Below are 27,066 nucleotides of genomic sequence, written 5' to 3'. Positions count from 1 at the left end.
AAACCTTTTCACAGACATTGTAAGGGCTCAGCCACAGTGTTAACCAGCTGTCTCTTAGTCCCCAGCGCTTCACTGAAAAGGCAGCATCATTTTTTTCTCTCTGCTTGCTGAAGACTTTGGCTGTTGCGAGAGACCCGATAGATATACATATCGTTTCGGTGGTTAAAACCACTTCCTATCAGCCATCTTTGGTGCTTTAGCCAAGATCTCACCCTGCAGCGGTGATCTTCACTCCAACTATACGCGCCTAAATCTTCTCTGACGTATAACCCGCACAAATGTATTAATATACAGCTTCTACATAAGGCCCGTCTGTCTTGTTCTACATATTCACTTGAGTATTATAATATTATAGTAGAAGTTACATTTTTTTTTACAGTCTTGTGTTAAGTTGTCTCAGGAAGTTTATGATTCAGTTGTAATTACAGGAAATGCTCATGGAGTGGAGCAATTAGGAAATTAGATGTCCAGAGTTGTTTATGTCTCCTGTCCGTTTGAATTTTGAACTTAATGTTTGAACTGTCACAGAGTAATTTGACTGAGCCTGAACATGAATCACTAACACTGATTGTTAAACACTTCATACCCCCCATACAACCAACTATAACTATACAAAAAGCAACAATCCTCTCACATTAAATGATTGTTCGATATATTTAAATTTCACAGATGAACTAAATGTAAATTACAAATGATCCCTTTAAATATGTACTATAGATGTGGGCTTACTCTACAACATGGTGATACTGTGCAGCCTGAACAGTTTGTACATCAAGCAACAGGGGGAGCTAATCCACCTTTTAACAGAGATCCTGCAAAACAATGTGCATTACAACGGCACCTAACACACATGAGGACATCCAGCCCACAGGGTGAAGATATGAAACATAGATACAATCTGACATTTATAAAACCAACCACAAAACAGTATTTCTCTCTGAAAGTGTTATTTGAATTACAGCTCTCCTTTTTAAAAATAAAATAATAAAAAAAACCTTCAGGGATGTATTTTACTCCCTGCTGATGAGAAATCTCCAGGGAAAATGCTCCTGTGGGGAATATTACCAGAATTAATGTCTGTAGGGAGGGATGTCTTTTTCATGTAAATTAGGTTTTAAGAAGAAAACCTAAGACTTAAAAGGAAATGTAGCCCAGAGAGATGGGAACGTGAAAGTCAACAAGAAGGATAAACAAGTGTAAAGTATAAAGTAGCCCATTTTAGGTAAAAGCAAGCTCTCAGATTCAGTTTGATGAGCTCCAATGACCCACCCCCACTTCAATTATTTATTCTTCCTTCGTGTCCATTTAATCCTTTTCAGGGTTTTGGAGGACTCTGATCTTTGAGAGCATTTACTGAAGCTATTAAGTCATGGCAACATTCATCGCTCTGCTATTACGTAACTAGCTGGATTGCAGAGATGAATTTTAAAGGCAGTTCCTGTTGGTTTGACATTTATAAATCTGTCTCTGACAGCAGTGACTGGCAGTTATGACAGAAACACTAGTAAAAGAAGATCTCGTTTACCTAAAACCTGTTTGAAGAAGATCATGTCATCAAAACTTGAAAAATATTGAAAATTCACAGTCCACCCCTAAACTTTTGAAACAACAGCTGACAAAAACAGTCTCACTATTACTTGCTATGTGGAAGGTCATGTGATATGACTGAAAAACAGGTGCTGAGTGAGTGACAAGAACATTGTTTTTAGAGAATATGATGATGCACGTTAATGCGTGTCTGCTTATATAAACTTCATGTGAAAATCTATTTGGAATAACGCGTAGGCTGAGATGGTCTTTGCTGTCGGCTGTAAATAGCATGTTGTCCTCCAGATGGGCACTGTATCGCTATGATAATTACACAGGCAGAGAAAATAAGAAAGAAAAAAGGGGGGGGGCGGGAGGGTAAAAGGGAAAGGGTGAAACGAGAGAAGAGAAAAATGGAGGCAAAGAGGTAGATATAAGACAAAAAAACAAAATGGGGGAGAGGGAAGCGAGTTAAAGGGCGGAAAGTAAAGGAGGCAGTTTGATGGGGACAAGGGAAAATTATAAAAACAGAGGAGAAAGAGAGGAGAGGAGGCAAAAAGAGAAACAAGGACAGGATGATTAAGGAGGACGAGAACGCAGAAGCAAAGGCTGAAGAAAAAGGAGAGGATGTGTGGGTGTCTCTCCCCGAAATAACACTGATTACATCCCCTTTTAGTCTGCAATAACTACTTGTTACATTGTACTGTAATGCAAAGAACAGCCCTTCCCCCTGCACTGCCCACACACAGTCTATCCTCAGGCTCTATTGTAGCTGCGGTAACAGCCACTGACATAACCAAAGTGTTATGGTTATGGTTTTCTCACAGGAATTGAAGGTCCCATCTGTAATTATGTTCCAACTTGAAGTTTTCACATCTCATCACGACCTTCAGCTGTCGCCTCAGGAGTAAAATCTCAAATTTGATTAACAAAATTATTGCGGTTCATCCCGTAGAGTCGTGGATGTAGTATGTCATAACAAGCTATTCAGCCGATTTCAATTCATTTCACTCAAATCATCGAATGCGGCCCAACTTTCTAGGGGGATGACAGGAAGCGTCAAGTTTGTTCAGTAGCTTTAGAGTCTGAACCAAACATGCTGGCGCTAACTCACGTTTGGTGTTTATTTAAAATTTCCTTTTGCACATTTGGGTATAACATACATGTCTTTTGTGCTTTTAATTGCCCATGGGGATAGATGAAGTCTTTTGAAAATGAATTGAAATTGAAATTTTATTCCCTCGTGTTTTATTTACCATTGAACCTCGAATCCAGTTAAGACTCTACTTTAAGATCAGATTTCAACATGTGCCCAAAAATGCCATGTTTACATTTAAGTGACAAAAGACTGCAGCAGCTGTTTCTCCATCAGGATCAAAGGAGGAGATCAGCTGACACTGTTACAGTGGCAAAATGTCTGCAGTGGTCATAGGATCGTGGTGGCAGGTGTTCGCACGGTTCAACAAAACTCTGGTCTTGAACTTGAGGGGGGGGGGGCCGCTGCTGTTTGCGACTGACGGTTAATGCTGGTCTTTTGCGGCCGTGGTTTTAGCCCCATGAATGCTGTCATCATGCTTGTCACCATGGTGATGATGTTTCCCTCACCTAAACCAAACCTCAACCACAATGTTGACAGATCATAAAATGTATTGTGTTTACTCTCCGGCAATGGCAGAAGTCACGGCTGATGGAAAATACTTCTGAGTGGTTTTGGTGGAATCGTTCACCTGCTGTTCATCTCATTTAAAACACACAACGCCACTCGATTATAGACACCAGATTACACCTGTGGGCTAACAGGTGTTCACTGTCCAATAATGAAGGTGATTGTGTGATGACACACAAGTGCCATTATTGTCATTAATGCATGCAAACCTTTTGATCTTTTCAATCCCCCTCTTTTGAAAACGGACTTCTCTTTCTATCTCTATTGTGTACACTCAGTGTTGAGTGTGTTTGTGAATTTGCATGAATTGTTGTTAGTGTATTTAATTGGATTAGGCTGCATGTCTTTTTAAATACTAGTTATGTGACCTTGCACATGAATGTTATTCATCTACTTGGTTTGTTTTTGAGAGGCCAAGTCTGTGTGTGTTTTTGTGTGTGTGCGAGGGGGATTTTTTAAAATACTTTTTTATACTATGGTATATTCTAGATTTGGTTTTATGGTGAGTGTTTCGGTCTGGGTGTGGCTTTCAGCTGTGATGGTGTGAAGGAGCTGACACATGTGTAGATTATCATGGTCTGTGTTTCTTTCTGTGTGCATGTAGGTGTGTGTGTGTGTGTGTGTGTGGTGACCTGATGAAGCAGTTGTTTTTCCTCTCGCTTGCTTTGAGGCGTTTCATTGGGCTGCATCACATGTCAAAGTCTATCAGTAACTCTGTGCGGTTACTTACTTAGCCTTTAACTCTATTAACTCTGCAAACCAACAGAACGTTAGCACTACACCGCACCTCCTCTAATCATGCTGTGTAGATACAGTAAGTGTATGTGTTTATGGAAATTTTAATAAACACCCAGGCCTGTGCGTTTAATTAACAGCGCTGTTGGAGCAAAACAAGAAACATGAGATAAGCTTTGTGATCTCAACACATTAGACTGCGAGGGAGAGGATTAAAAAGAGAAGTTAAATGGGATCAAAAGGAAAATAAAACTTATAACACAGGGAAACTAGAACACATTATAACAATAGGATATAGAGACTGAGAGATATAGAGAGGTGAGGAGCACTACAGTATACTGTATACTGTATAGCTTAATAGTAGCTGCTCTCAGGTACAGATGTTACTGGTTCAAATTTGCGGACTTCACGCGTGGTCCACGCGAGACGGCACAAGACTCATGCATTTTTTTTCTTTGGCGAGACAAGAGGTTTTAATGAAAAGCCTCAATGTGCCAAAACAACCGCCAGGTGGCATCTGTGAGAACGGAGGACGACAGGCGGATGACTCAGTGATCTGTGCAGTAATCCACAGCTTAAACTCTAGGCTATTAAACTAGAACTAACTACTGTATACACTGCCTAAATCACAGAAACTATTGTAATATGATAAAGCCTGTCTTGCTTTATGACTTGATGATTATGTATCACATATCGCCGCGATTAGGAGTGGCGCTGTTCATGATACAGAATACAAGAGGATGAAAGGAGAACTAGCTGCAGACAGTAAATAATATAGTAGCCTAGTTTTTCAATGACAAAATGTAACGACGGCAGCTACAGTAGACTATAGCCCACGTCTCACTCTCTTTTTTCGGTCATCTGTCTCGTCATCTCCAAAATGTGTTTTTAAAATGAGCCAACTACAGTACTGTGCAGTAGTGCCGCAGATTTCTCACTCCGCACCTTGTTTGAGAGTGCAGCTGGATGATTTCTTGTGAATGAACGGGTCTGTGTCACTTTGGGGCTGGGCGATAAAACATAGGATAAATAACTTTCCCTCGATAGAAGACGCGGCCGATACAAAGTGACACCGTCAGCCATGCAGCCGGCCTGGACTTTTTATTTTTAATTATGAAGGATCATCTGCGCAAGGCAAAGATGATAGCATCAACAAAACACGGCGTAACACACGCGGCTGTATGGGACAGGCTTTTATTTAATTCAGAACAAACCGCTTAGCAAAAATGGAAAATATAGTCTATAATAATTAATTGATCTGTTGTTTGGCCACTGTTTGAAAATAACCCGAATTATGAGCAAATAATCTGATCCAGAACAGCAGTCATAATCAGACTTCTTCTAAATAAACCTAAACATTAAATAACTGGGTCAGGTCGGACCCTGGGGTTATTTTTTCTCTTCTTCTTCACAGGAGAAGAGGAGGTGCGCTGCGCTCACGGACGCGTTGATGTTTTGTGATTTATCTGCTGCCTTGACTCTGCCCTTTATACATGTGCGTTCAGATTAACAATAAGACAAGCCATGGTTGAGTTTATTGAGTTTTAGCTGCTCAATCTCATTGTTTCAAAGAAAAGGGATTGATTTTTATAACGAAATGAAACGAAAACAATATTATATTGATACATTGTTGTAAAAAAAATCCAAAAGAAACGAAAATGAACTAAAGAAAATAACTTTCACACACACACACATTAAAACAGTGCGATTGGTTGAAAGCTGATAATTAGCCATGTGCTTATAAGCTGATTGGCCGAAACCAAGAACAAAGCCGCGTGAATGGCCAATCGCCATGTGTTAACATTTCCATATTCCGCACATTCTGTGACAAACTGTAAACTGTTTTCTTGTCTGTAACAACATCTATTGCACGTCTGTCCGTCCTGGGTGAGGGATCCCTCCTCTGTTGCTCACCCTGAGGTTTCTCCTGTTTTTCCCTGTTAAAAGGGTTTCCATGGAGTTTTTCCTCAGTCGATGTGAGGGTCTAAGGACAGAGGATGTTGCTACGATGCCATGTGAAGCCCTTTGAGACAAACTGTTTGTAAAAACGGGCTATACAAATAAAATTGCCTTGCCTTGCCTTGCCTTAACGGCCGACATGTAAATCAGCTGTTTCGATGGGCGTTATATGAATAGAGATGTTAATGTGGTACTTTGCACATAGCCTCCTCTTCTCCTGTGAAGAAGAAGAGAAAAAATAACCCCATGGTCCGACCTGACCCAGTTATTTAATGTTTAGGTTTATTTAGAAGAAGTCTGATTATGACTGCTGTTCTGGATCAGATTATTTGCTCATAATTCGGGTTATTTTCAAACAGTGGCCAAACAACAGATCAATTAATTATTATAGACTATATTTTCCATTTTTGCTAAGCGGTTTGTTCTGAATTAAATAAAAGCCTGTCCCATACAGCCGCGTGTGTTACGCCGTGTTTTGTTGATGCTATCATCTTTGCCTTGAGCAGATGATCCTTCATAATTAAAAATAAAAAGTCCAGGCCGGCTGCATGGCTGACGGTGTCACTTTGTATCGGCCGCGTCTTCTATCGAGGGAAAGTTATTTATCCTATGTTTTATCGCCCAGCCCCAAAGTGACACAGACCCGTTCATTCACAAGAAATCATCCAGCTGCACTCTCAAACAAGGTGCGGAGTGAGAAATCTGCGGCACTACTGCACAGTACTGTAGTTGGCTCATTTTAAAAACACATTTTGGAGATGACGAGACAGATGACCGAAAAAAGAGAGTGAGACGTGGGCTATAGTCTACTGTAGCTGCCGTCGTTACATTTTGTCATTGAAAAACTAGGCTACTATATTATTTACTGTCTGCAGCTAGTTCTCCTTTCATCCTCTTGTATTCTGTATCATGAACAGCGCCACTCCTAATCGCGGCTATCAGGCTGTCAGCATTGTCCCCAAAACGTCTGAGCAGTATTTAGTACGGTGCTGCCACCTAGAGGAAAACAGTTGTGGTGAAAAGTCACGCGATCACGCGATCCTGCAGTGCAGGACAAACCCCGCAAATTTGAACCAGTAACATCTGTAGTCAATAACCTAATGGTTGTGTGGACAATATGTCTGTTCTCCGGCCAGTCCACTTGTGTTTACATTGGCTTACTCATACACACACACACACACACACACACACACACACACACACACACACACACACACACACACACACACACACACACACACACACACACACACACACACACACACACACACATACAGATTCATGTCTCTCATTTCCAGTCCATCAGCGTATTTATAAGGTCGTGTTCCACTTAGTCTTTTCACAAGTGGATATTTAGTATGTAGTAAGAGATATGATTTATAAAGAACAGGAAATTAAAAAAAATAGCTGACACACACACACACACACACACACACATATAACAATGTGTGTGTGTTTTTGAAGGGGACATGCAATACCAATTATGATTTTCCTGGTGCTATCGACCCAAAACGAGCTGCGATATCCAACATCAAACCCTCACTGGCATACAGATGACATATTACTGTATTGAGTGGCTCTTCACAGCACTCAAGGTGTGTGTGTTTGTGTGTTTGTGTGTGTGAGAGACAGAGGAAAATAGAAAATGATCGTCTGTCTACCTCCTTGCCCTTCTCGCATTGGATCTTGCATCATCGGTGATGTGATTCCTCTCCATCTCTGATTCTGTGTGTGTCCATATCAGAACACTGTGATAGTTTCTGATGCTATGTTTATTATCTTTAATTATGCTTTTTTGGTAACACTTTATTTGACGCCTATCACTAGAACGCATTATAAACATATTTATAATGAGTTATAATGCAGTTATAGCACTGTATAACTATAGTTATAAACACTCACAAATGATCATAATCCTTTTACAATAATCATAACACACTATAAAGCATTTTATCATGACTTATAAGGTCAGGTATTATAATACGGTACGGTATAATTGTTAGTAACTCGCTGACAATGCCCACATCGATAATGCATTATAAATATAATTATAATGTGTTATAATTGTTTTATAAACATGTATAACTATCATTATAAACACTCATAAATTAGCATAACACATCATAGAGCATTTTATAATGGCTTATAATGTCAAGTATTATATAATAGAGTTATAATGCTCTATAATGTGTTATAAAGTCTTATGAGTGTTTATAATGATAGTTATACACGATTATAAGCCAATTATAACACATATTACTATATTCATAATGCATTATCGATGTGGGCATTGTCAGCTTGTTACTAACAATTATAACATATTATAATACCTGACCTTATATGTCATGGTAAAATGCTTTATAGTGTTTTATAATTATTGTTATAAAGCATTATCATTTATAAGTGTTTATAACTATACTTATACAGTGTTATAACTACAGAGATAGGCGTCAAATAAAGTGTGACCGTTTTGTTTTTTATCATGGCACAGTCACAGTGGCGCCGTAGTCTTCAGGCGTGTTATCCATTTTAAACCATTGAAAATCTTAATTATTTCACCATAATATGAAATGTTGTGTAACTAAGCAGCAATCGTTTTTGAAAACACATTAAATGTCATCGCTGGAGAGTTTAACACTCAAAAACATAATGATGTTGTTTGTCAAGACTGTGCAGGTGGTGTGATTGAATCAGACCTGATTAAACAGCCCACCGGTTGTCATAATCACCTTATGTTCTATGGTAATCTGAGTGTTGACCGTCTCTTCTGACTGTCGTTCAGCTCCTGTCTCGGCTTGGCATCTGTTTGGTAGTAGGACTTTATCAGATCAGTTGGTCAGACCTCTTAGCTAGTTAGCAGAAGCAGGTCAGGTGGGCGGGGCTACATAAAATGCATACATCCTGATAGGTGTACCGTGTACACATAACATTCACTTTTTCCCCAGCCCAGCCCGCATTAAATTAGACAGAAAAATGTTTCATAAAATGTGATAAATCCAAAATAGTTGTGACTTTGCCACAAAGTTGCTTGTTTTGTTTGTTTGAAAGAAGCTAAGTGCAACAAAAAAAAAAAGTTATTCGACAATTTCCGGAATATATAAGTAAAACAACTGATAAGGATTTATTATTGTAAATGTTCAAATTGAAATTTTGGTTTGATTTTTTTTTAATATAGGCTTAATGAATTAAATAGACTTCAACCTTTAATGTCACTGAAATTTAATATGTTTTGCCTCTCCAAAATTGTGATTGAGACATTTTTATTGACCAAATATTTGAACAAAAAATATAATGAAGTGATTAATAGATAATGAAAACTATTTGCTAAATCTCTGGTTAAAATTGAATAAGTTAAATTTCATTTTGACATTGTTGATTGGTTTGGACAAAAAACAAAATCAACCTGCTTTGGTGGTTATATCACATGATGCTGCCCACATTGACATATCACTGTAGGTGAACATCTCACTGACACTGGACAGACAGAATCACTTAGTCTTCTGTCTGCCACTTTGATAATGATACTGTAATGCACAGCTGAGATAAATATAGACGAAGAAAAGTGCAGCAAGGAAAAGCAAAGTCACTTAGAGTAACATGCACCAAGCTTCCTGCTTATTTGATGCACCTCTCTTCTGTTTCCCTTCTCTTTCTCTATACTTAGCAATGACCCCTCAACTGTATCTGTTTTTCCTATCCTTTCCTTTCCCCCTCTCTCTGCTCCTTATTTTCTACGTCACTGTGGGACCTCGACAAGAAACGAGTGAGACTGGAGCCAGACTGAGTCGTCAGAGGAAGGAGGAAAACCCTGACAGACAGGGAGATGGAGATAAATGCAGGACGAGGGAGAAGGAGGAACAGAGATGGAAACAAACATTAACTTTTAATGTTCTTCATTGGAGCAAAGGGAGGCAGGAGGGAGGGAGATGATGGAGGGAGGGAGGGGCGAGTGAGCGGCAGAAAGTGGAGAGAGACTGAGGGACAGACGGAGGGAGGCAGGGCCAAGCCATGAAGGAGGGAAGTAGATAGCGAGACAGAGAGGGAGAGAGAGGGAGAGGGAGGGGAGATAGAAGAGGACAAGAAGGAAGACGGTGAGAAAGGGAGGAGGGGGAGCCAGTGGGGGGAGGGAAGGAAGGAGGGAGGGAGGCAGAGAGGTGGTGTGTCGGGAAGAGGCAAGGATCAACTCACACTGCTGATAATCTTCCCCGGGTCAGATCATGGAGCATGATGGTGAGTTTCCTCCTTCTCTAACATGCTTCTCTTTCCCTGTGCATGTGCTGCCCAGTGTCTCATTGACTTTGTCCGTCTGTGTGAATGTAGCAGAAGGTGTATTAGTCACGCAGAGAGCCGCTTTAAAACCACTTCTTCTATTCTCATGCTGTCCTTATATGTAGCTCTGGATGTCACCTGTTAGCCAGCGGCTGGTTCACATGATGTAAAGTGTAAATCCTCAGCCTGTGAGCTGAGTTATGATCCATGTGAGCTTTCAGTTTGAAGCCAGCTTTGTAAAGTCAGCCACTTAAACAAATTAGCAAGGAGGTCTGAATTTAAATGTGCACATGACATGACTCATGTGCACGCTTTGACTGTTTTGCAACACGACTGTCAGACCTGCGCTTTTGGCTGGGTGGCTGTCGCTGTATCTGTCTGTGAAAGGCAGAGCTGGAACGTGCTTTACTGGTTTCATGACCCATAATAAATATGTCAATGACAACGAAACACAGTTGTGCATTATGCGCAGGAAGAATACTTTACAACTATACACTGTGTGCAATATTAATAAGAAGCTAATGCTGCAAGTAGAACACTTAATAACATTGCATTTGGCCATATTATATCTCCACTTAACCAGGCTTCTCATGGTGCACAGTTTGGGCCAACTTTGCTGATGACACTTTTATTAAAAGAATCCTTGGCAATGCTTATGAATCAATGATGATTGTGTGCTTAAGTCTAAAAGCAATTATTGGTTTTGTACATCTGCCCATGGTTGCATTATGATATTAGAGGTTCTAAAAAAAAAAGTCTAATGCAAAGCCTCAATCACTGTAAAGGCAGTAAGTTCATGTTTCTATAGACTATAGAGGAAGGAGAACTTATTACTTAAGAGCAGTAACTCCAGGTGGGCTTGGCTGGTAGCCATCTTGGATGTATTGGACTAAATGACAATGATGTGTTGTAGCATTGGCTGGTGTCACACTCAGCTAGAGTAGGCAGGCAGGCTATATCGGGCCCACGTTATCTAATATAGTTTAATTACTGTTTGCAGAGGCTGTCATAACATATCATTGTGTTTAATGGACAAAAGCCCCTTGTTGCTGCTGTTGCTGCTGTTGCTGCGCGTAGATAAAGAAAGACAGAAACTGAGGGCAGTGATGAGGTTTAGACTCTGGTTGTTTGTTCTCCTCTGTTTGTTGTCTCAGGTAAAATTCACAGTAATAGACCCATTGCAATCTGAGGCCCTAATGTGTGCGTTTATCTGTGCCGGGCAATGAATACAGTAGGTACACAACAAATTTCTGCTGTTGTAAATTTGTGGAACAGCATTTTGCAATGCAAAGCAGTATCTGTGAGTGCACACACACATACATATGCATATTACGTGATGTGTGTGTGTGTCTAGCGATCATAAACGGTTGATAACGATGGCCTTCTGTGTATTTTCTCTGCTCACTGTTGAATGTTGAAGTATCACAGTGTGTCTCTGCTTGATCTGGACAATCAACACATTTATGATGTGCACAATCCAGTTTATAGCAACTCCTCTATTTTATTCTCATTCTCAAATCCACCTCTGCTCACAGGACAAGTGAAGTTACCTTCCTAGAGGTAAAAGGGTTATTCCTAAATTCAGTTCTGCTGAAGTGACAAACACTGTGTCAGTTTGTGGTTTGCTTCTGTCTTTGTCAGATAAGTCTGCCTATCTGTCGCTCACAAATCCGTTCAGTTCGACTTAACATACTTCCAGCTCGGCAGATGGATCTACAGGTACGTTTGCCGATCCGGCTCACCTCTTTTTAAAAAAAAAAGAGAGATATGTCCATATGTTGACGAAATGATTCACTGAATGGCTTGATTCCCAGAGGCAATCACTGCAAAATAGTTGTATTACGTTATCTGGCTGATATATCTGCGCTTCTATTTACATTAATTTCGCAACTTTAAAAACAGACCCCAGCATGTCAATGAAACTGAGCTGGACGTCGGCCAAAGCAACCACCATCAGCCAGTGGTAGTGTGGTTTAAAACAAACCATGTTGAGTCTCCGTAAGAGCAATAATGTCCTGACTAACAGCCACACGGCACGACTGAGCAAACATGACTATCATGCTTTTTCCCAATTGACAGCGGCTGTCCATTTAAATCTGCTCAGATATGGCCTTATATAGTTAAGATGTAGAAATAAAAGCTGGCTGCTGTTTGTTTACGCTCCCCATTCACTGTCTGTCCTCTCGTGGCCTCATATCGCACACTTCTGAAGCACAGTCACGGCTTGTGTTTTCTTTATGTCTGTAATCTTTGCTATTACATTTCCCTGCCACTGTGGCCTTTATTCTGTGGTTATTATTAAAGGGAATATCAGTCTATCCTCCAGCTCTTTCTGTCCCCGTCTCTTTCCCTCTCTGTCTGTCTGTCTGTCTCTTCAGCTCGTTTTCTCTCAAGCTCTCAGGCTGCCTGTCTGGCAGGATGTCAACTATTGATTTATACCGGCAACATTTTAGCAATGATGGCGGCTTATGGGTTGCGCCAAACAGAATACAACAAACAGGAGATCAGGTTTCAGACGAGTTGACTGGTAGATGAGAAGAGGAAGAGAAAGGACAGTAATAACCACTAGTGTGTCAATACAACAAAGGTTTTCCACAGCTAATATTATATAAGGTAAAAAAAAATCCCTTTAATATGAGTGCAGTAGGCTGTGAGAGCGGAGAGTATAGGGACAATCTGATGTTTGTAAGGAGGAATGATTGAATGTTGTTTGGACTGGACTGTATACGAGCTTCCGGTCACTGTGTGGGGGGTTGAGTCATGTACAGGACATAAATTGTTCAATATTAAGTTACAGTTGTAGGTTATTATCAGCAGCTGAAGCCACAAGCTTCACAATTTATTCTCCAAGCAATTTTGTGCCCACTCAGGTGAGTGATAAATAACATTTACATTTGGTGGCTGCACTGCAAAGACACCAAGTAGAAGTCAGACCTACTGAAAAGCATAGATAATTTGGGTTGAAATCAAAACCCTAGAAAATGTGGCTACTAACATGTCCATTTATAACATTAACTATTCATGAAGTCAAAGGCTTCATGTAGGAGTTGCCACTCAAAATCTCAATTAATCTGCTTTGTCAGGACTGTGTGGGGGGCTGAGCTTGATCGGAAATTGATTGATAGGGACAAAAAGCCACATAAACCATATTTTCCACATGGTTTTCATTGTGGATGACTCAAGAAGAGCAGTTTGTCTTTGTTTCTTTTAATCACATCCTGTTGCCGTCCACTACAGTAGGCTATGTACAGTGGTTTGGATAGAAATGTGCATGAATTTGCATTTTATTTTGCTGAATTTCTGGAAATTTCAGTCAAAATTTGGATTAAATCTGGATGGAAACTTGACTAAAATAGAAATCTGAGTAGAGAGAGGAAGTTCTCTAGAGTTTTGGTGTTGCTCATGACAAGGAACCAATGAACCAGCACAGCTCCACAGTGCCGTGGCGAGATTGCTACTATTATTTGCGTGCCGACACCATTTAAGTACAGTTGGTCTCAGCTGAGCCCCGGTTTGCTTGTGTAACAGTCAGAGGCTGTTCCTTGCTGAGTCACACTTGACTGTTATGACAGTTTTGTGTGGTCTGAATCATGATCCTAATGCAGAGATGTCCGCTTCCCGGCACTTAAAAAAGGTTAGCTGCTCTATAATGCGCATTTTAAGCCACAGGTGTCACTTAAACTAGTTTGGATTCATGCGTGTAAACTGTGCAACTGTGAGATGGGAAACTTCAAAGAAGAGTGCTGCTGCTTTTCAAGTTGTGGATGCATAAAATCATGTTAGCACAAATCACACACACACATACATGCACATAGATTCTCTGAACTTTGGCTATTTGAGACTGAACCCTGGCAGAAGTAAAGTTTAATAAATAAATCAAGGGGAGGGGAGAAAGGCTCTCAAAAGTAGCACTTAAACAATTATTACCCCCTTGTTCCGCTGAGGCTACTACTTAATATTTGATGACTCCTTTCCTTTCTTCTGGCCCTTCTACTCCTCCTCCTCCTCCCCTGTCTTTCCTTTTGTTTTTCCGGTCAGAGAAAAAGGTCAAGCACCCTCAGGTGATCCCAGTTATTTAGTGTTGGGACAAACAGGGCCCTGTTCAAGAAACGTATCACCTTCACATACAGGTTCCTGGACTCAATAAGATGTCCTCTTGACTTTGAGGATTTTCCCAAAGATCTCCAGTTTGGATATTCTTGCCCAGATTTACAGAAAAGGATCACATTGATCTGAGCTAAACCCAGTGGGGAGCTTTTCCCTGCATTTGTTTGGTCAGGAATTGATGAAGCAGCAAACACAAAGGTCAATGTGTGTGTTCCTAAAGAAATGCTGTGTTCACAATCACATTACTCCCAATCAGTAAAGGCTTTTTTAATTGACAACCTATTCCACATAGTATACTTAGATTTTTAGTCATATCAGTGAGTAATACAAGGAATACTGAAATTGTGGAAAACAGATAGTGGGATTCAAAATGGAAACTTTTTTTATTAATCATTAAAATAAATGTTTTTATTTAGAACATAATTCACAGGAAGGTGAGGTTACTCATACTGAGCTTATGAAATCAGTTGTGTAATGTCTTTTTTATTTAGCACAAATTACTCTGAGGATGTCATCGGGGTTATTTGTGAGTGGTTTAGCAGGTTGGGTTCAAAATATGCTTAGTATTCAGTCTAATTGGGTCAGGTAGAGTCCTGCGGTATTGCCATGAGTCAAGCGCCTTTGTTTCAGTATGTGTAATACCAGAGTAGATCAGTGAGGATTTGGAGCGTCATAATACAGGAGAGATTTGTGTGTGTGTTTATTTTTAAATCTATTTCATTTTTGAAGCAGATTGTGTAATGTACAAATTTCACAATAAAAAACATAATAACTAAAACTCTGATAGCGTAACGTATCATTCATTAAACAACATCACCGTCATCACCTCTAAATACTATGTGGAAGAGTGATTGGTGGGTTTTTGACTGATATGCATCAACAGTAGCTGGTTTATTAATCCAGGACTCTTTCTGTATGATCACAGCAGTGTTTTTCCACTGTCCTTATTGTCTCTTTAAGACTCCTACATATTTAACATGCTTTGCTGTTACGTCAAGTTAATGACATTACCTCTCTGTCAATGCTAACACTGTCACTTTCGTCTGTTCACTTTATTTCTATCCTTCCATCTTGTATTTATCTCTCCATCTCTTCTCTGACTTCCTTCCTGTCTCTGTTTATCCAGCTCCATCTCATCCTCTAGCAACGGTCCCATAAGACTGCAGTTATTTTGGCAGCTCCCTAGTGCCAATGTGGCTCTTCAACTGCATAATGACTTATACACTCAAGACATTCATGTTTAATGATGTCACTGTCAGACGTAAGATCCTGCTAGTCACACTGGGATGACATTTAAAGTGCATATGCAAAAATAAAACAACCCAAAAACAATACAGCCAATCATAACACAGTTAAATATTTGAAAGTTGAGTCATATGAGTGCATTAAAATGTATAGGCTTTTGATATACTATGCTTTGAACACGCAAAACATGTTTTGTTCACTGTCAGCTTTATTTATGCTATTGTATCAGCTCATATCAAAATGTTCTGTAATGATTAAGACTGCATTTTTATGTTTTAATGACTCAGTGTGGTACAAACAGGGTTTCATATTGATAACATAGACAGAGGAACTGGGTAATGACAAGACGTCAGTCGTCTTCCTAGTGAAGGCAAAGTGCAGTAATTGGAGATAAAGTACCTAACACTAGATGGCAGTCTTGGCTGTGAAAATGTGTGTGTGTGTGTGTGTGTGTGTGTGTGTGTGTGTGTGTGTGTGTGTGTGTGTGTGTGTGTGTGTGTGTGAGTGTAAGAGAGAGAGCTTTATCTGTCATCACTGTCAACAGAGTGTCAGTTGAGACCATGCAGAACCCAGCCTGACTGAAAGCACACACACACACACACACACACACACACACACACACACACACACACACACACACACACACACACACACACACACACACACACTAGCTACACTACATTACACTCTGGTTGACTCCCATACTGAGAGTGATTCGGTGGCGGGGGTGTTTGTCTTGGTTTGCCACAGTCTTCTAATGTTAAACAGATATTATTTCTATGTCCTATTAACAAAGCATTTAATGGCCATGCTGACAAACGTTGACAGATTTTGCCCCCTATTTGACCCACTCAGAGTTCATTGTCATCACGTTCGTTCACAATAAATCACGTACAGAGTGTAGCTGACTGCACTGACCCTCCTGACACTGTCCAGACGGTAATATTATTTATTCATTACAGACGCTAAGCTAAATATATCATCACACTGACCCCAAACCTAAGAGCTTCCTCTTTTTTACTTTCTTTCCGGTTCTTTAAGATTGTCAGATTTTATATATAGTATAAAAAAATTGAGGAATAGAGGAAATAGTGTGCAGATAAATTAAAAATGAGAATAACCATTAGCTGCTTCAGTTGTTTTAGCATTGCACCGTACCTCTTATCATCATCCCACCATCCATTCTTATCTCTCGCTTCTCTGGGGGGATCAACAGTCAGGTCTATTTGTGGATCTTTGTGATATCAAGATGTGAGTAGGTCTCTATACCACAGACTGTACTGTCATTGGTTTGCACACACAAGCATTTAGACTCTTTAAGGCAATCACAAATATATTTACAATGCTGGAAGGAGTACTTATACTTTTTTTTAAGTAAAAGTAAAACAACACTGTAAAAATACTCAAAGAAAAAGAAAAGTAGTTAAAAAAAACAACACAATGTAAAATTTTGTTCTGGGTCGTCACCGGAAAAGCACAGTAGCACACGTGAATTTTTTCCCAGCGCTGTTGCACCTGGCGCGACCCCGCTCACGATTCATCCTACAGTAACCGGTTTTTTTTTTTTACCACTTAAATGAGTTTAGAAAAATTATATTAAAGTCAAAAAACTACATAGTGTTGCTTTAAGTCCAGTGGTTTCAAACCCAGGGGTCAGGGCCCTCTTATAGGTCACCACATACATTTGAGGGGTCATAATATGATTAATAGGAGAGGAAACATAATGTATGTTTTCATTATTTGGGCTATTTTGATAGTCTTTCCTTATCTTTGATAAAACGGATAATTTGACCTCTTTGGATGTCAAACAGTTATTTATATAAAACCATCTGAGAAGTTCAGATGGAAAATCATTCATGGATATCTGAAACACAGCAAAAGGCCCTCAGAGATCTCTGAAGCAATTGGTATCTATCTCTGAAATAACCATCTATATTTGTCAAATAGGAAGTCGCCAGTCATCATGGTAGTGTGTTGGGCTGTCAGAATAAACCAGAGTACCCAGAGGACCTTCTTGCTATGAGCCCACAGTGCTGGCTCTGCACCACAGTCCCGCCATAGTCAGCCATTGAGAAAATGCATAAAATTGATTGATGCACTCTTACAACAGTACAGTGGCCCTACAAGTGCATGAAAATTCAGCGTAAGTACAGCTGTGGATAGGCAACTCTCCATGCGGATTGAAAATACAACAACAACCACCCAGGTTTACTAGTACTGTGGGTATGAACTGATGAATTAAAACCTCATACATCATGGGAGATCTGTAAGCTGTAACCTGTAACCAACAATAACTTTCATTATTTGTACTGTACAGTGCGCAATCTTAAATTTACAGTAACTTAAATTACTTGCAGTGCATAAAATGTCCAAAAAGCAGTAGAAATCCTAAATCCTTGAGACTCAAATGAGCATATTCAATGGCCAAAAAGCTAAATATGTTGACTTTACTGTCATAGTCAAATGAAAACTAACTAGCAATTAAGATTTTTTTTTACATTTCCACTTTTACATGGCTTAATATACTTAAATATGAATTTGAATTAAAATATAGCCTAATAGGCCCTAAACATATTCAAAATATAAAAACATTTACCCTGTCAATCAAAGTGGCATCTGGGTAAATTAATGACTGTCTAGCTACTTGAGGCCAACAGGGGTCCAACAACAACAAATGTTTTTCCTGTAAGGCTCATACATGCAGCCATATTCATAGTTACTCATTTGCACTGTGAGGCTAATTCAGTTCAATTTCATTTATTTGTTTATGGGGGACAATGTACAACATACAGCACTCCCTCCAAGGGGGTGCGGCTGTAGCTTACTTTAGGCTAATTAACTCTGCACCATTCATCAGGACTGTTTCATTCTCACTGTGATTGTTTTCACTGTTTTAAACTCTCCCGCTCTTGCAGCCCTTTACTTGGCGCCCATTACCATTACCCAACCATTATCTCGGCCGGTGTATAAACTGGTGGCTGAGGGTGTCGGACCCCTTCACCCTTTGACCCCAGCAGCGCCTCTAATCTGCATAGAGGAATGAGAGGCATTCTTCAGCTGCTCACAGGAGGAGGTGGTGGTGGTGGTGGAGGAGGAGGAGGAGGAGGAAGAGGAGGTGGGAGGGGAAGTTACGACGTAGTAGCGAGTAGCGCCCCACAGTCAGTGAACCAAGTTTCCAGCGACTCAGCCATCACGCTGTGAAACTTTTTGGTGTATGTGTGTGTGTATTTTTCATTTTTATTTTTTATTTTTCAATTATTATTATTATTAATACTTCTGAGATGAGCACACTCGGCGGCAGCGGACGGGATTTATGCGGCGATAGGAGGCCGTGATCGCGGGGTTCGGCGGGGGGGTGGCCCGGTCCGGAGGAGCTGAATATGGGTCAGACTGCTGTGTCCGCCGTGTCCCAGACCGCCAGCGGTGAGTGTGTGTAGCCTATGTGTGTGTGTGTGCGTGTGTGAGTGAGTGAGAGAGTTTTCTGAACGTGTGTGTGTGTGCCAGTGTGTGCATTATGTGCATTTCCCCCTCCCTCTAGGTCTCACACACACATTCCGCTATCTTTATTCAGGAAGTCTCCTCATTGTTACTTTTTTATTCTCTACGCTCCTGTCCGATAATAAACTGATCGAAGCTTCTCCACAGCTGAACTCCAACAAAGCGCTTCACGCTCTCTGTTTGTCAATGGGAACTTTTAGTGAACCACATGTGTGTTAAATTAATTCAAACGCCCTTGCATCATTACAACACTAGTGTTTCTAAAGCCCCTCCATGGCTGTGTGTGTGTGTGTTGGTGAGTGACACAAACACACAGTGGAGCAGCCTGTGTTAAAGCAGCGATGTGAGAGGATGTGTTGTATAACCACACTAGTTGTTTATAAAGCTGCATTGTTGCCGCTGGGTAATGAAGTTCACTGTTTGGTGTGAGTTGAGTTTATGTACTTTAGCAGCCAGTTTGACTTGAGTCCAGATGAGCTGAAGGGAGAGCAGCTTTAGTTTTCCACCAATTAGTTTTCTCAGAAGAGACCAGAGGACCATCTGAAGCTCTGTTGAATCGAAGTAGATTTACATTGAACCCCACACTGAGGAGTCTGTTAAAGCAAGACAACAGCATCACGTCATGAGTCAACAAGTGGGGCCCTACTACACTGATCTGTGTGAAGGTTTCACCGGAAGTTTCCTCACTCACTCACACAGTTCAGGTTTGACAGCGGCACAGCTTTTTTAGATTTCCTCCATGTCAAAGAGAAAATGGAGTTCTTCTCACCACATCTGAAGCCAACAAATCTGCTCATTATTTTCTTCAACTCACTGAGTATAAACATTTGGTCTATTAAATGTCAGGAAAAAAAAAAAAGGCTCATCACAGTTTTCCCACGCAGGGCTCAACAAGCTGTTATCAGTTTGTTTGTTTGTTTGAAGCAGCAGGTCACACAACCGAAAATGAATTTGTTTGTACAATGATGTGAAACAGAAAAGCATCGTTAAAGAGCAGGGATCGAGTTTATGTTATCAAAATGAATTCCAATTATTCTGTTGTCTGACTAATCAATTAAGTTTCGGTTCAGTTGTCGTATAGTTTTATCTCTACATGGATGTTCCTTGTTGTGGTTTCAGGCTCCAGAAATAAACTGCGCTAATGTAGGCCTATTCTTAATCTCAGTTCCTGGGGTTGAGGACCACACATGTTTGATTCTCACCGATGAATCAAGAGCTGTTTCACACCTGCAGAGCAGAGCAAATTACCACCTGGCGCAATCAGAGACCAGTAATTCAATACGCACCACACGACTGTGACGCAACGCTTTGTCTGTTTCAGTTTGGAGATGAAAAAAGGATAAGTTAAAACAGCTCAAAATGTCTTAATGAGGCGTTCAAACCTCCAGGACAGATTCAAACACTTTTCCCCAGATGAAGGGATGAACATCTAACATGTCGGCTCCAAAATTTCCTAAATCCTTAGAAGTAGACTGACATCTGATACTGTGGACGTAATGACCGATGATTCACATCATTATCAAACCTGTCAAACCCTCCAGTGACGCCCCGTGCTGTGTGTAAGACTGATAAACGTCAACATGCCGATTCTTAATCTAATTCTTAGTCTTGTTTTCTTTTAATTGGATAAGACGCTGCCAGATTTTCAATCTTAATTTAGCTCATTTTAGGCTGGTATTTGATTTAAACGAGTTCTTGTTTGGCTGCTTAACTTTCAAATGAAATTACTGCATTTGAGAATTTTAGTCTATTTTGATGAACAGTTTTGTAACAAAAACATTATTATATTCCTCAAACTAAAGTATAAAAGAGAGGTTATTTGGTTAGTGCTTGTAAAATACTTACAAAACTTATTGGCAGTAGCAAAGAGCGGTCAGTTGAAAGCATCCCTGGCCATGTATTGAAGGATCTGTATATATGTTCCCAGATCAAGATCCAGATCATTTACTATGAATTCAATTTTTTTTACTCTGAAGTCTGGTCGATGTTGACGTTGGCCTTGGTGGAGGTCTGAGGTCTGAGGTCTGTGCTCTGTGCTGCGGCGGCCTTCTAGTTTAATGTAATTCACATGATTTCTGATTATTGACAACATCACTGACGGGCCATCGTGACAAGACATTGGTGACGGTGAAGGCTACAACTTTAAAACTGTACAAGTTGTGTAAATTGTCACTAGGGTTGCAACTGATCTTTTTCATATAGATAATCGATTAACTGTCAGAAAATAGTGGAAGTGGACCTTTTTAACCTCTCTGGGCCTACAGTAAGGTCATAAGTAAGTCAGTTTACCACAGTAGCGTTGTTTCATACCACAAAGTAGCCTAAATCATGAAGTTCTCATTTGAGAAGACTGAACCAGCAAAAGTTTTGCAGTTTTATCAACTAATGGTTGCAGCTCGTAATCAAAGACCATAAACTCTCCTAATTGTTTGGATAACAATTAGAAAGGCTTATACTAGCCAAACCAATAAATGTAGAGATGTATCATGAGCTTTTCCCATTGATCATGCCTCAGCTGATACTAGAGCTGTGATAGTAAATCAATGTATTTGGATTTTGGACTGTTGGCTGGTGAAATCTGAAGACGCCCCAGTGTCTTCATGGAGATTATGATGCACGCTTCTCACTCTTGTTGATATTTTATGGACTGAATAATTGCTAGAGAAAATAAATAGCATATTAATCAAGTTTTAGTGACACAGAGGGGTTCAGACTAGGATGCAATACTTCCTCCCTGCTTAAAATCTCATTTGTGCTCTGCTATGCAGAGTCACTGGCCTGCCTGTGAGAGATAACGGTAAATATTTCACATTGGTTCACATATTTTATGGGAAGGCTTTAAGGCCGTGAGGCACACAGGAAGGGATGAAGGACGCCGGATGAAAACAAAACTGGATCTTTTTTATGACGCTGTCAGCATTTAAAGTAAAACCCAGACTGTTTAGCGGAGCACTTAGGCCAACATGCTTAGGAACCCGAGGCCATAATAATGATGCATACAGTACAGTCTGCATGGCTGCATTATGGATTACATAACGACGCTGTGATGTTCTCTAAATGCTGAATCTACAGTTCTGAGAGCGGGAGGGGGAAGTGATTCGGACTGTTGGGGTCTTTGCATAAAATGGATATCCTGTGTGCCGCGATGAGTTATTAGTGTGAGTTAAACCGCGCCGTAAAGCTGCAGTTCCCTGTTTAATTTCTTTTAGGCCTGTTATTCTTGACTTAATCCGAGCTGCTCGGTCCTGTGAGGATCATGAGTTCGGCTCTATACTGTGCTTCTCTGTCCTACGCTGGAGAAAGCTTTGGAAGAAATGACCCAAGTGTTAAAACTGGAGCTAATGCCCGGCGTCGCCCCTCCCTCCGCTCTCGTCCAACACCTCTTGTTGCCCTCTTTTTTTCCTCTTCTTCTTTCCTCCCCCCCCCCCCTTTTCTGCCCTTCTCCTTCCCATGTTTTCCTTTTTTACCCCTCTCCCCTTCTTTCTCCCCTTCACCTCTCCCCTTCTTTCTCTCCTCCTCTCCTTTGTCTCTCTTTGCCTCTCTCTCCCCCTCCATCCCTCTTCCTCTGTTCGTGATGTCTGGTTCTTCCCTCCCTGGTGACTTGCAGTGAAGGAAGGAAGCCTCTCCCTTTCCCCCTCCTCCTCCTCCTCCTCCTCCTCCTCGACACATGTTCCTGCTATAACGTCTGAGGGGAAAGAAAAAACTTACTGGCCGCTTTGTCACAGTACATTGCCACTTTAACCCTGTGATGTTGTGCCAGACAACATACAGTATGTCATACCACGTCGTTGAAAACATGTAGAAAACAACCTCCAGGCTGAATGGGGCTACGATGGGGCTTAAACCAGTGAAACATACAGTAACTTTAGTAAAACTTTAACATCATCATCGGCCTGTGCATCTTGGCTCAATAATCACAGCTGACTGAACAGATCCTGTGTGTTACCGATCCATTCAGATGTCTGTAACGTCTCAAGTTGTGTTTCGTATTATTCCACCCACTCCCACAGCTGCTTTACATCTAAATCCCAACGCCCCCCCCCCTCCCTCTAGCATGACATCACGAGTCATCTGTTGCAAAATAAGACCCCTCGCCATGAAATCCAGTGTTGAATCATGCAGTTGAGTCAGCATTTGTTGTGTGCAACAACAGCCCCCGAGTTTAGCCGAGGTGGATTTGAGCCACACTGGTGTGATTAAAAAGCTGGAATCAATATTGCTTTGGTAAAAATCCACTGCTGTTCTTGGATGGAGCTCTCTTGCAGGACTGCTGTAAAAAAACAACAACACTGCAAAAGTTCACAGTTTCCCCGCAAAACGAGTGGATTTTAAAGTGATTTAACTGAGCCAGGTTTATTTAAACATAAAACATACCGTTGTTCTAATATGCAGATAAAATAATAACTTAACCTTATTTTATCTCTTAAAGAAGCCCCAATAAAAGAGGGTTTACAGGATATCTAATTCCAATTATACAAGTAATACAATGATTAATGTGATGGAGAGTTGCAAGAAACCTCAGAGAGGCTTAATCTGGCCTCGCTCTAGGGCACAGATTTCATCACATTAATCCATCATTCTATTAAAAAAGGAGAAAAGGAAAAACTTAAGTTGTTAAAACTGAAAAAAAGAGGAAGAAGAAAATGTCATAAGTTTGTGTTTGGGAAGCTTTCATGTGAGGTTACATTACATTCTGTAACTGCTGACTGATGGCGGTTCATGTCACTTCCTTTGCTGCTGACAATATTCTGTATGTCAGAGGTGAGAGGCTATGAGGTGAAAGTATGTTGTGACTTGGATTCAATATTAAACTTATTCATATAAACAGCTGATTAAATCAAGTATGATGCTCTTCAAATGGAATAAGCATCCTACATATAGCTATTCTACATGTTTCGACATGTTATTAAAACGATTAAAATGTTGCATATTTTTCTTTAATGTAGTGAAAGGTCATTTAAATGTACATTCAAATAATGAAAATTGTCAAATCTGGCTTGTCCAGTCCTTAAGATGCCCCCACTATGGGAACCAGTGGTCTATGGACAGGGGTACTAGAAATGAAAATGACGTCTGGTGTAATGAAAGCTGTAGAATGGGACTGGCATTCATTAAAAGTGTAATAAAATGGCTGTGCGTGTAATTTACTGACTCGCAAAAGTAGATTTTGAGTAAAGTTGCTGGTGTGTGAGATTTTTCTTGTGTGACTGAACACACTCATTGTTGTGAACCTCTGGTGAAGTGCATGTGTGTGACGCAGGAATGTAAGCTGACTAAAAAGTCAATTTCCTGGATTGTTACGTGAAACACATGAGTCTCAAATTTTCCCTCTTCTTAAAGCACCTAGTCACCGTAGGTACTTTCACAAGGAGAAGTGTGTTTAGAGAACTGTGCTCTCCAAAGTTAACAACGATCCCTCTTTTTTGCTCGTCTTCACTCTTTCACTTTCTTTCTCTGCTCGCCTCCCAGTCCCTGCACGTAAAAAAAAAAAATTGGATCACTGTCCCTATTTGGTTCCCACTAGAGGTTTAATAGTCGGACTAATGGTGATGATAATCGCTGTTGCTGATTTTCCCATCATTAGCAGCACAAAGCAGCTGCTGAAATGCACCTATTGTTGTGATTTGATATCAACACAGGAACAGGAAATGAGTGAGTGAGAGAGTGTGTGTGTGTGTGTGTGTGTGTGTGTGTGTGTGTGTGTGTGTGTGCTCGGATGTAAATGTGTGTGAGAGAGAGAAAGACTACTGAGCTCTGCGCTGCACTCTTCTCTGTCTTCTCTTTTGTTTTTTTGAGCTCTTAATTGCCGTGCTGTGTACCGACATGCAGTCAGGGTCATAAGGTGAGCGGAGTCTGGATGGGAGCAATTATACCTGCATTGTTTTTATGTCTTGCTGTGTTGCTTTTCATTATTGGAACCCCCCACTTAATAATGGAGGCTGCTGAGGCATCTGGTTCTTGACATAATAATCCCACTTAATCCAAATGAACTCTTCTGCCGACTATCAAACGATTTAAATCCCCTCTAAATCCTGAGTATTTCTCTATATTATTCAAAATTGATGAGTAAAAAAGCAATCACTCATCAGTTTACGAGTCACATGTTTAACTCTGATTGGTGGATGGATGTAGTAATAACTGCTGTAACTTCCACTTTCATGGGGAAAATAAGTTTTCACGACCTTTAACTTCATTTTGATGTCACACTTGACATATTGTATTCCTCTTCGCTCTGACATTGATCCATCATCACCAGTAAGCAGCACTCAGAGGCGGTTTACACTCATCAGCGCCATCTCCATCCATCAGGCGTATTGAGCAGCAGATGGCTATCGACATCTAGTATTGGCATCAACAGCCTGTCAGCGCTGATGAGAGCCAACCAATCAACTGGGTTCAGACTGTTTTCCTTTGAGCAGAAGGTTAGAGTATGGATTTACTCCATCAGGAAAAAATGCTGCAGATGAGTGGAGATGAGGTTTTGTTTCAGCCGACCGTTTCTGTTTATCTGTCAGAAGTGTGGGAGTGAGAGATTGAGAATAAGCAAAACTTGAATGAATGTTATAACTTCACATATTTTAAGTTAGATTCCCATCAATGGGATGCTTTGGTATTACTGCAACTTCTGTGTATTTTGGACTTCACTGGGCTCAATCTCTGCACAACCGTGACAAATTAAACATCACTTAAAAGCTCTAAACATCCTCTTTCTATCCGCTGAGCAATTCAGGATCCTCACATCAATGTGACAGCTGTTGTGCTGCTGTAATTGCCCTAGACCTTTTTTTTTACGGCTCCCAAGTTTTCTATAAACAAATTATTTTGTACAGGGAATGACGTTTTTGAAGCTAAAACAAAAGGAGCTAAAAATACATGACATTTCTGCTTTTGTGCCCCTGTATCTTTTGGTCCAGTGTCATTATTTCCGATGGTTTGTTACCTTTCAAAATAAGACCGTTAGTAGTTATGACTGTAATCAAAATAGCTGAACAGTTACCATTTTATTTTGGGTGTATTATGTTTGGGGCTTGTATCTGCTGATTCTGTAACATGTAGCTCTGAAACGAGGCCTATAAGTTTACATTTCTTCGTGGGAATGGATTAAGGCATTCAAGATCACAGATAATATGGTTCATGGAAGGAAAAAAAAAAGATATTTAAGTTTTTTAGTAATAAGGTTTTGAACCCTGCTGGCCACCGTACACTCTAGAGGGTTGAATGATTCAGCAGTGTTGTGCGGCTGAAAAAACAAAAACCTCCCTCTGCTCGAATCTGAGGAATCACACACCACCTCTCTTTCCTCTGCAAGATTCCAGTTTGGTGTACACACACACACACAAACACACACAGACACACACACTGCAGTTTTCCAGAAGGTTCACAGCACCTCTAATCTTTCAACAGGAAGAGGAGGAGTTGTGGAAGGACAGGGATCTAGCCAACACACACAAGTGCACACACTGCAAGTCCTGCACAGAGACAGAGTTAGAAATATTCCCACTTTGATGCTGAAGGAGTTGATCGATAAAATGTCCAAAACTATGGTTTCTGGCGACACTCCTCAGCCTCATGCAGTTGTTGTTATATTCTTCTATTTCTGCATTTGTGTCTTCTAGTTGATGGGTTGGAGAAATCATCATCGCTGGCCAGCTGCGACGTGGTGGTGGACAGCGCCACCACTACCCAGAATGCCCCTGGGTCACGGCAGCAGCGAGGCAAGCTGTCGACACTGGGAAAACTGTTCAAACCCTGGAAGTGGAGGAAGAAGAAGACCAGTGACAAGTTCCAGGATCTTTCTAAAGGTGAGACGGCGTCTTTGCGTGTGTGGGGGTTTCGTATTTTAATAACATTGTGTATGAACACGTCTGATGGGGGGGAGGCCTCTGATTCGCTCTCCTCGATCGAACGTCTGTGCAACATCACGACTTACATTTTTAGATTCGTGGCTGAGCGGCGCTAAGTGCAAACAGGAGCAGTCTCGCTCCCAGAAGAGCTTTAAAAGGAAAAGAGTGAACAGTTTGCGCTCACTGATTCATTCCTGAATTGCCTGCTAGGAAATA

At 40.6% G+C, this 27,066-nt stretch overlaps 1 protein-coding gene across 1 annotated transcript in view; it reads left to right on the top strand.

The window, feature by feature from the left end:
* The window catches only part of phactr2 (phosphatase and actin regulator 2), a gene marked incomplete at its 5' end in the record, with an annotated part of 42,757 nt that overhangs the window by 972 nt on the left and 14,719 nt on the right, over positions 1-27,066 (top strand). Inside the window, one exon of the mRNA XM_083988249.1 lies at positions 26,623-26,808. Within this exon, the coding sequence (XP_083844375.1) occupies positions 26,623-26,808 (186 nt within the window). The remainder of the gene's footprint in view (positions 1-26,622; positions 26,809-27,066) is intronic.

The sequence above is a fragment of the Trachurus trachurus genome (assembly GCF_905171665.1).
Source record: "Trachurus trachurus genome assembly, chromosome: 15".
Taxonomy (NCBI): Eukaryota; Metazoa; Chordata; class Actinopteri; order Carangiformes; family Carangidae; genus Trachurus; species Trachurus trachurus.
This window is presented reverse-complemented; position numbering and strand designations above follow the sequence as displayed.